This window comes from Pongo abelii, chromosome 8 (assembly GCF_028885655.2).
Source record: "Pongo abelii isolate AG06213 chromosome 8, NHGRI_mPonAbe1-v2.0_pri, whole genome shotgun sequence".
NCBI classification, from domain to species: domain Eukaryota; kingdom Metazoa; phylum Chordata; class Mammalia; order Primates; family Hominidae; genus Pongo; species Pongo abelii.
In genome coordinates, this window is record NC_071993.2 from 67,984,422 (window position 1) to 67,995,000 (window position 10,579).

At 46.6% G+C, this 10,579-nt stretch overlaps 1 protein-coding gene across 1 annotated transcript in view; it reads right to left on the bottom strand.

The window, feature by feature from the left end:
- Nucleotides 1-10,579, bottom strand: part of LRMDA (leucine rich melanocyte differentiation associated) — a 1,127,800-nt gene that overhangs the window by 505,733 nt on the left and 611,488 nt on the right. The window contains exon 5 of the mRNA XM_002820796.5: nucleotides 2,022-2,139. Coding sequence (XP_002820842.1) covers nucleotides 2,022-2,139 — 118 coding nt within the window. The remainder of the gene's footprint in view (nucleotides 1-2,021; nucleotides 2,140-10,579) is intronic.

Sequence of the window (10,579 nt, forward strand, 5' to 3'; positions counted from 1 at the left end):
ATGTTGCTAATGACTCAGAAACAGCTAATGCTGGATTTTAAGGAGCCAGTCTCAGACGCTTTCAAAAGCAAGGAAGGATTTCAATTCCTCCCACCTCTACTCAACAGAACAGTCCTGCTCTTACCTGTTTTCCTCATTTAGATCTTAGGAGGTTTTGTCTGAACAAAGAGATCCACAGGGTAAATATGTAGCTCACTGCTCCAGGGGTGAGAAAGCAGAGAGAGAAGAGTGTGGGCCCAGTGGTCAGACACAAGGCAAACCTCCAGCTCCACAATTACCAGCCAGGTGACCTGGGGCAGCCCAGTTAACTTCTCCAGCCCTCAGTTCCCTCACCCATAAAGTGAGCCAATGACCCCTTCCTTTTACTTAGAGGAGGACGTGAAAACTTGTAGATCTGTGCACCAAGAACCTTAGAAGAATGGGGGGTGGGCAGGCACTGAGTGCCCCATCCAGATATGGTGGGTACTACATTTATTACCCCTTCAGATTTTGTGTGACAATGTAGAGCTGCCCACATCAAAGCCAATGAGCGCAGGAGAAATACTGATCCACTCTGCACACAGGTATACACATGAATACAGACGTATACAAGAAGGTGAGATATGTAGGGTGGGCAGGTTATTTATAATAACCCAGGATATTATAGAGTGCATTTGTTGTACTTTTGCTGGGTTTGGTCATGCTGGCTATCTCTGGACTGTTTTCACCAAAAACAAATAAAAAGAAGGCCAAGAAATTAATTATTTCATTTGGAAAAATTACAAAAGCTAGAATAACTAAAGGCAGTTGTGTGCAATACATCAAACCTGTGCCTCAATAGGGAGCACTGTTAACACTTTAATAGCTATGAAATGAATCACTCAATTAATTTCCCACATGCTGAAAGAGGTAACAATACATTTATCTGCCAGTAATATACCGTCCATATCATATATTTCCACAACTGCTAGCAATTTTATTCAGCATAATGGAAAATAAGTTGCACCTCATGGATTCAGGGAAAGAAAGTGGCCTGAGGTCTGCTGCCAGCAGAGCAACTTGATGGAAGATGTTTCATTGTTCTGTTTTGTTTTTGTTTTTTCTTTCCCCCCTTTAATCACTTCCAATGCACGTGCAGAGTGCTATAAGTCAATAGCTGAGGATAAACTAGACTTCTAGGATATCAGTGCCAGCATTTTCAACACACTAGCTGCAGTCTCATGGGAGGTGACCACATAGCTCCACAGAGCCTCAAGGCAATGGTGGTTCTCCAAGGAGGTCATCAGGGGTCACTGAGTCCATTCCCCAGCCTCTGGCTTCACTGAAGGACTCCCAACTCCTCCCAAAGAGACAGTCATCCATGTCCTTAAAAAATCTCCTTGTATCTGAATCCAAGACCCCAAGCCAAATCTCCACTGCCTCATCAGAGCTGCCATTAGGATGACACCAAATTCACTTACAGACTCAACTGGTAAAGGAAAGGTCAGTAAACACCATTCTAATCAGCTCTGGAGAGATACATGTGGGGGGCACATGCCAGCCTAGGGACACATTGTCAGAAAACATCACCTTCCACACTAACGATATCTCAGAGAGCTGTGGAGCCCTTGCCTGTGATGGAAGAAAATCACTCTTCCCTAGCTTCCCTTTGGTGGCAAACAAGAAAGTCCCCCTCTGAAGTACTAGAAGAATCCCACCTACCCCAAAAGCCCACCCATGCCCAATGCTTTCCTCTTTCTCCTTTCTCAGCTGCAAACCTGCAGAGGCCCCACTTAGTGAATATCTCCAAGAAGGAGACCTGCAGTCCCCCGCAGAACTTCACCATTGGGCTATGCATAGTGCTGCTTTAATGGTAAAACAGGAAGATCCAATTTACACCTAATCCTATTTCACGTTTGGCCAACAATGTATCCATGGAGGGACCCTTCATGTGAGATCCCAACTGCATTCTAAACACTCAGAGGACATTCTGCATGCCCTGGGGTGTAAGCACTGCCATAAGATGTAAATCCCTTGTGAAGAATAGCAAGCAGGCAGCTCACCTTGGGCTTCACCACCTTCATGAAGGCTCCTCTGACCAATGCCTCCTCTCGTTCTTGTCTGGTTACTTTCTGGGCATCCAGAAATTTCAAGTTGGGCAGCTTGTACAGAACAAAGCATCTGGAAGACAAGAGTCAGAGACAACTCAGGAAGTTTGAGTGGCAGCCTCAGAGATCCGGACAGCTTGTCTGATCTTCAAGAATCCACACCATCTGGTCTTCTGGAACTTAGACCTTGGCTGCTCCTCCTCTCTTCTTTCACAAAGAATAAACAACTGTTCCTTGGAGAAGTCAGAATGGTTCTATCTTACACAGATGCACAACTAAACATTAGAAGCACACACTAATGGTACACTTGGCTCAAAGGTAAACACACACACACACACACGTGGGTTAGCCAGTGGCACCCTATCAATGCATTCCCTTCCTTCCAGTCTAGAAAACAGGCTCAGCTTCTTTGCTACGTAGAAATCCTCAGTAAAATAAACCTATAAATTGATTGTACCCTTTACGTCACTGCCATTCCTATGGGTCATCTGTATCATAGACTGTAATGACCCGGATGACTGTGGGTTACAAGTGAGGAACACATGTAGCTGAGAAATGCTTCCTTGAGGAATCAGGCAGGGGTCTTAAGAACTTCATTCACCAACATCCCTCGATAATACATGTGGTTATTTCCACACTTGCTAACCTATGAAGATTATCAAGGAGAAATAGGGGGAGTTAATTTCTAGGAGATATTAACGGCCCAACAAATGCTAGGTGCTCTCCATTTCCCTGGAAAAATTCCTTGGCATACAGGTGGACTCCAGAAATAAGCCAATGGCTGCTAGTATAATTAACTGTCCTCAGATAGGTATATATGGAGTTGACAAGAATAACCACTTGGCCAGGGTATAGTTATATAAATGCACAAATAAATGTATAACAGGTATGGACATGTGTCTATACTTCTCCCTTGTCAGGGACAGTCACTAACCAAGATGCTTTCCATCAAGTTCCATAGTCCATCAATCAAACAAGCAAGTTGTTTCCACCCTATTCTGCTTATCAAGAGGTGAGTACCTAGTGTCAAGAGCAATGGATTATCTCCAAGGGAATCTGTCATTTCCTTCCTATACCCAGCCTCCTCAGCATATACTCATCTTTCAAGCCTCATCTCCTATGAAGGTGTTTTTGTGCACCCTTCATTGCTTTCTCCCTTCCCAGGACTCCTAGAATATGCTATCAGCACCTTACAGTCTAACATTTTGTTGTTTTCTAATTATTTTCTTGGTGTTCATTAATGTCCTTACCCAAACTGTAAGCTTCCTGAAGGCAGGGAGAAATTTATTTGCTCACTCTCACCACGCCTTGAAAACTGCCATTAGAATGGAGTCAATAACATACCAGTTGATTTCAGTTGCACAGATATTTCTTGATCACCTACCATGTGCCAGGACTTAGGGATACAGATATGATTACAACATGCTTCCTGCTCTCAAAGCTGTTCTCAGTGTAACAGAAATTATACACTCACATGGAGAAATTAGGAATAAGCATAGCTAAGTGCCAAAATTGAGGTTATGCATACAGTGGTTATGGGAGCACAGAGCAAGAGGTCTACTGACTGAAAACTCAATGGAAAAGGGGAAACAGGAAATCTCAAATGGGCATCAAGGAACCACACCTTAAGGCAACCCCAAGAACCTAGCTATTCCTCAGTGAGGATGTTACTTGGAACAGTGTGGCTTGCCTTCACTAGAGCCTTGGGTTCCCAAGGCCACCTTCCACATTCGTAAGGTGGTCTCATTATTGGTGGCAGTAGCAGCCCATCTAGAGCAATTGCTGCAAATACAGCAGCTGCAGTAGGGGCTGCTTGCTCTGTGGAGCTGGCAGGAGCCAGGAACAGGTGGGAACCCCATGCCCTCCTGAGTTGGTGGGGCAGGAGCTCCTGCTCCCAGGTGCAACTGCAGCTGCCCAGCTGCAGCTGCAGACCCAGGCATCCCTGTGCTCTTGGGGGCTTGGGAAGACCCCCTCCGCTGGAAGGCTTGGGAATGCCTGCTCCCACTGCCTGGCCTCTCCCCACTCCCAATGCCCACTCCAATTTTGGAGCAAAGTGGCAGCCAAGCCCAGGCACTGTCACAATCTGACTGAGTGTGTACATGCTCGGAGCAGTACTGAAACACCAGCCTCCTGCCACCTCAGCCCCTTCTGGACTTTGGGTGCTGAGGAGCACAGCAGGGAGGCCAAGGGACAGCGGAGGACAGCTCAGCATGGGCCTGCAGGCATCCCTTGGCATAAACAGCCTGGGCACCATGGGCACTGTAGACAGCAGGTTGATGGCTGGCAGCAGGAGGCAGACAGGCTCCTAGGTGGAAAGGGGTGTGTCCCCAGTGAAACCCCACCATCGGGCCAGCGGTAGCCTAAAGCATAGGGGCTGGGCTACCAGTTTCACAAATCGGAGTGAGAACATATGGTGCTTTTTCTGGACCCTGCTGTGGCCACCCATGGACCAATCAGCATGCACTAACTTTCCTCTGATGCCCATAAAAGCCCCAGACTCAGCCAGACTTGGGCATATGATGGAACAACCTGCCTGTGGAGAGGAGCTACCCACTCTGGGTCTCCTCTCTGCTGAGGGCTGCACAGAAACTGAGATGACCTGCCTGCAGAAAGGAGCTACCCACTTTAGTTGTACTGAGAGCTGTACTGTTGCTTAATAAAGCACCTCTTTGCCTTGCTCACCCTCCAATTGTGTGCATGCTTCCTTCTTCCTGGATCTGGGACAAGAACTTGGGACCCACCAAATGGCAGGGCTGAAAGAGCTGTAACACAAACAGGGCTGAAACATGTCCCCCTGCTTGCCACATTGTGGGTGATGAGACAGAGAGAAGATCTGTGGCCCTTTGGGGAGCCCAGACCTAACAGCTCCCCAAGCCAAGGCTGTGACAACCTCTTTGGGGCTCTGTGGTTCCTGGCATCTTCAAGCTTCCAGGTGCCAACACATTCCCCAGTGCCTGCAGTGGAAGCCAGTTGTGGTATGCCTGGTCCAGATGCAGCCTTGCAGGGAGCTAGTGCCCATGCCAGTGCCTAGAGCTGCCCAGCCTGCTGCTGCCAGCATGCTTGGTTGTATGCAGTGGTCAGACCCTGTGCTTGCTTACTCATGTACCCCTCACCGCTCCACCCTTGGCAGGCATGGGATCTGAACTGGTAGCATGAGCCAAGTGCAGCCCACCAGGCTGAGTAGGTGGAACAAGCCCAGCAGGCCCAAGCAAAACTCAGGCAAAGGAACCACCAGTTGCAGAGGTTTCCAACTGAGGAAGCAACACCCCAAGGATCTGGTGACATTATCACCAAGTGGCCTGCATATGCTTATCCAGGTAAAAGGCTTGGCTGACCATCCCAAAGCCAGAGAGAATAGTTTAGAGTTCTGCAGGAATAACCTTCAAAGGACTCATTGTTAAGGTCAAAATATTATGAAATTCTTTTCTTCCTTCAGAAATGTCCACCCCATGCCTGGTGTCCTGGAAATTTGACTCTGGCTACTTCCTGTTTCCTCCCTGGCCTCAATCTATTGTCCTTTTCCTACCCTGGGTTCTCCCTTCCCTCCAAATACCTGCTAACCTCACCCAAAATCAAGAAAGTGCCACAAAACACCCAAATATCTTTTCTTTCTTTTATTTATTTTTCTTTTTTTTTTTTTTTTGAGATGGAGTCTTGCTCTGTTGCCCAGGTTGGAGAGCAGTGGCATGATCTCTGCTCACTGCAACCTCTGCCTCCCAGGTTCAAGCAATTCCCCTGTCTCAGCCTCCCGAGTAGGTGGGACTACATGTGTGTGCCACTACTCCTGGCTAATTTTTGTATTTTTAGTAGAGACAGCATTTCACCATGTTGGCCCGGCTGGACTCAAACTCCTGACCTCAAGTGATCCACCTGCTGGAATTACAGGCATGAGCCACCACCAAATATCTTTTCTATCCTCCAGTAGAGCTCCCACCGGCCTCAGTCAATGTCAGAGAAAACTTCCATCTTCTGCTTGTAGCAGAAAAGTCTTGATGACAACAGACTCTTTCAAATAAAGACATGTACAGACAGAAACAATATGTCAGGAGTGACGCGCAGGGAGTAAAGACACCCACTAAGTGTAGGGTGGGAAAAGATGAATATGCAGGTGAAGAAAACATCAGTATTAGAAAATCAGCCAATGTTTAACGATGGAGTGAAAGATGCCTTCATGGGGCTGGCAGGAACCATGATGACAACAGACCGCACATTGTCATTTTGCCTCACTTTGGATCACAGCCCTGAAATCAAAGGAGAAAGAGAGAGAGAGAGGTGCTGGCTTTTAAGCTAGTTAAAAAATTTAGATGACAAAGAGCTGCTGTTTTCAGATCACTCTTCTTGTACAATCGAAGAGACAGCCCATGACACAGGCTGCCAGTCACCCCCTGAAATGAGGGATGATTTGGCACCCATCCCGTGGGCCAGCCTGGGTTTCCAAGTGGTTGCTGCTTGGAGAGGTCTGACGGACACTAGGAGGACTTGCCCCAAATAGTTCCATCTGAGATTCAGCTCAAGGTCCAAAGTTCCTCCATAGAGATGTCTTCTTTCATTTACTTACTCATACATTCACTTGTTCAACAAGTAATTATGAAACAGCTACTGTGTGTCAGGACCTGAGTCAAGTACCAACATGAGGAGATAAAAGCAATACAGAAGATCTGTGCTCTTTCAGTGAGCTTCTATTCTTGCACAGTGGTTCTCAAACTTCAGTGGGCATCAGTATTTCCTGGAAACTTGCCAACACACAGATGGCAGGGCCCCATCCCCAGAGTTTCTGATTCAGTATTTCTGGAATTGGGCCTGAACTTTACATTTCTAATATGTCCCCAGGTGATGCTGATGCTGCTGGTCCTGCTGAGAACCAATGTCCTCGTGAAAATAACACCATGAGGAATAATAGCTTTGAAATTAGGAGGGTGATGAGCAAAGAGTCTCCTTCCAGTTCTGCTAAGGGTTGCCCTGCCCCAATGCCTGCAGTGCACAGAACCCAGCCAGTGGCCATGTCTGCCAGATCTTCTTGCCCCTTGGTGGCTTGGAACTGGCTCCAAACATTATTGCCAAGTGATAAGTCAGTGGGCTTCCTGCTTGCCTGTCCTTTCGTGGTCCTGGGAGATCTATTTCTCTTTGCTCTAGGTCATGTCAGGGTGTCAAAAAGCACAGCTTCAATCCTGAGTGTAATACAAGTTTGCCATAAAAATACAAGAGAGGATTCCCAAAGCCACAGAATGAAGGCTTTTACAATATCAATTCAACCCTTGTAAATTTAATCCTGGGTTATTTGTTGCACCAAAATCTCTTTACTGTGATGTATTACTTAGTTACTGGGGTTATCACAGCAGTATCCTAAAGTTGCATAGTACATAAAACATTTCAGTTAACAATGCGGGAAGGTTAACTCCCCCAGATAACCTGCAATCACAAGGGCTAGTCCAGATGACATCCCTCTGTCAGCTTCCACGAACTATTGATGGTTCAATCAGTTTGTTTTGAAAGTAAAGTACAACAAAAGGGCACTAAACTTATTCAGACTGTCAACAGGGGCTATCGGGAATAGGGTTTGCAGGTAAGTAATTCTGGGTGTTTTAAGGCTATTATCAAACAGCAATGGTTGAAGGAAGAGACAGCTACTAATAACAGAGAAGGCAGCCATCATAAACCGCTTTATGGCAGAAACCCCCGTCTATAAATCCTGCGACACCCGGAGACAGCTTCAGATTTATAAAACTGCTTGTTAAGCCAGGGCACTGCTTAATGAAAAGAGATCCGTCTAAGTTCTAAGTCTCACGTCCCTAGCTCCAGAGGGCAACTCCAATTTTCCTGACCTTCTCAAGGTGGCTGGGGGAAAGCCCCCAGGGCTGGGGGTGGTGAAGGGTGGGGGTGAGAGTCAGAGGCACTCTTGGCTGAGATACAGAAGGTGGGGTTATCAAGAGGAGAGCAGGGATCCTGGGAAGGTGCTTAAAGACCCATTTGTCTCTGTCTGGAAACAGATTTCCTAAAACTGAGAGACCAGCACATCAAGCTTTTCAGGTCCTCTTTCTTCTCACACAGAATGTTCCATTTGCTTAAAGGACTCCCTCTAAGGAGAGAGCTAAAACCTCTAGGAGGAGAAAAGAAACGGGAGAAATACTTTTTTTTTCTTTCTTTCCAGAATCAATTTTCTCTGCTCTAGTCTCGACACTCAGGCATTTTTCATCCAGACCTGAGAGAGGAGGATGTTCTTTCCCCCTGCCTGTGACTGTTATCCCCAGGGCAATGGCTGCTCCCCCCAGGGCAATAGCTGCTCCCCAGGAACACCTTACAACCACAGAAAAGCTCAGATGGGCCTCCAGGGTCTGCGAATGGGGTTGACTGCCATGTTTCTTTCTCTGACACTCTATTCAAGAAGTACCAAGTTTCCAATTCTTGAGAGAACTGGGCATGGGGTCATTGGAGTTTTGTTTCGTTTTTTAAATTTTCTTCCATTTACGGCAGTCTATGCTTCTTTGCATTATTTCTTGCCGCCTTCTTGCTTCCATTCTTTGGAGGCAGGGAGACATGGTACAAGCTACTGATACCCTACCTGAGACCCCTGAAGGCAGCAATGGGTGATCTGTGAGCCATTCTCAATCTTTCACAAAGCTTGACGGGATAGATGAGTCCGTCAACAAAACATCATGCTTCCTCACTGTTGACTAGATTACATTAACTCCATTTAATAACACTGGTTACCACATGCTGAACAGAAGCCCTGACCAACTGCTGAATGTATCTGTTTCATAATAACAATAAACTTAGCAATGGCTTCAGTGCAGCCTATTTGGGAGACCAAAGTTTTTAAAATGTTGGGGAGAAAAATAAAAGGAGGGCAAGTTTTTGTAACAAAAAGCTTGGCGACTAATAGCATAGGGAAAGAGGCCAGACTCTGAGTGTATCTTGCCCTGTGATCTTGGTTCAGTCTCTGCTGCCTTTCTGAGCCTCAGTTTTTCTATCTATGCTGTGAAGGGGATGGGTCAAATGATGTCTAAGCCTCCTTCAAATGTTACCTTGCTTGAACTCTATGTGGCTCAAAGTTGACTTACAATAAAAATGTCCATGTCGTCCTTTCTTGTTATTCCAATTTCCTTATATAACCACCCCTAACACCTCCAAGTAAATGACGACTGTGAGAAAGTCAATAAAGACCACAGAGTAATGAACAAACAGTGTGAGTGGAATAACTGCAGATGCTCAGAGAGATGACAATGATCTCACTCTAATGAGCTGAGGTGAGCTCACCTACAGCATTCATGAATGCCTGACAACTGGCAGAGGCCAGCTGATTTTCCTCACAGTTCACCGGCAGCATGTTTGAAGTCTCTGTGCAAACAATACACCCACAGGACAGACCAAGGCCCTCTACAGAGGGTAACCGGCAATTACTCTGTGGGCTTCTGTCACTTTGATCTCTGGGTCGTGACCTTTGCTTTCTTGTGATCTTCAAAGCCCAGATTGTAGATTAGCTGGAGAATGCTCACTGGGTTATGTAAGCCACAAGTTTTACAGCTCCTATTCGTCTGGGAAATGGTGGCAGCCCAGAGCGACCAGACGGCGGAGGGTCCCTCCCTCCTTCCCTTTGGCTGAGTGCTGCAGACACTGGGCAGACCCCAGGGCTGCTCCATGCAGGGGAACAAAGAAAGGGTGTCACGTTTTAAATAATTGAAAGTTGTAAGGAATACAGAAGGCCCTACAGGGAGGAGGGAGGAAAGCAAGGCCAACCAGAGACTGGAGTGGCAGGAGGGGATGAACAACAGAGGGTTCAGTGACAGACGAAGAGCTAAAAGACCATGAGACCAACTCTGTTATTTGAAAGGTGAAGTCCAGACTTGTCTACTGTTAACCTTCAGTCCATTGTTCTTTCTGTAGCAAAAACAAAAAAAGCGATGGCAAGGGAAGACAAGAAATAGACCATTCTGGGCACCCAACTTTCCCATATTGATTTGTTATTTTGGCTAGCGTTGAAATCCACAAGGGGCACTAAAGCGGTTTCTCAGTAGCATGGTGGTCTCTCCGCCCAAGCCTTGCACAGCTGTTCTCTTCCTGCCCAAATCCTGGAGGCTGCTGATTATCACATTCACCTCCATTCAACATTCATCCCAAAATAGCAGCATGGTGTGTACACACTGAAAATCACAGACAGGTTTAAGCTCCTATAATAACAGGACTATGGACATTTCTCAGCCATGAACTATGATGAATGGCAAAGAGAAACCCCAGGCACGGTTCTGCTCCTGCCCCAGTGGGGCCAGGGTGCTACTCAACAACTTGGTAGTATGTTCATGCTCACATATAAGTTTAATGAGCCTGTTTTATGGTGGGGATGTGTGCCAAGAAAATCCAACTGGGTGCACAGGGGGTAAGTGAGGAAGTGAAAGGAGTGAATGTGGGAGGAGGGGAGGAAAGACTCCACAGAAACTCAAGCTCTGTGATGCCATTTCCAGTAACTACATAAATCGAGTCACTTCCCATTTCTGGTCCAGTGGTTGGCCACAACGTGA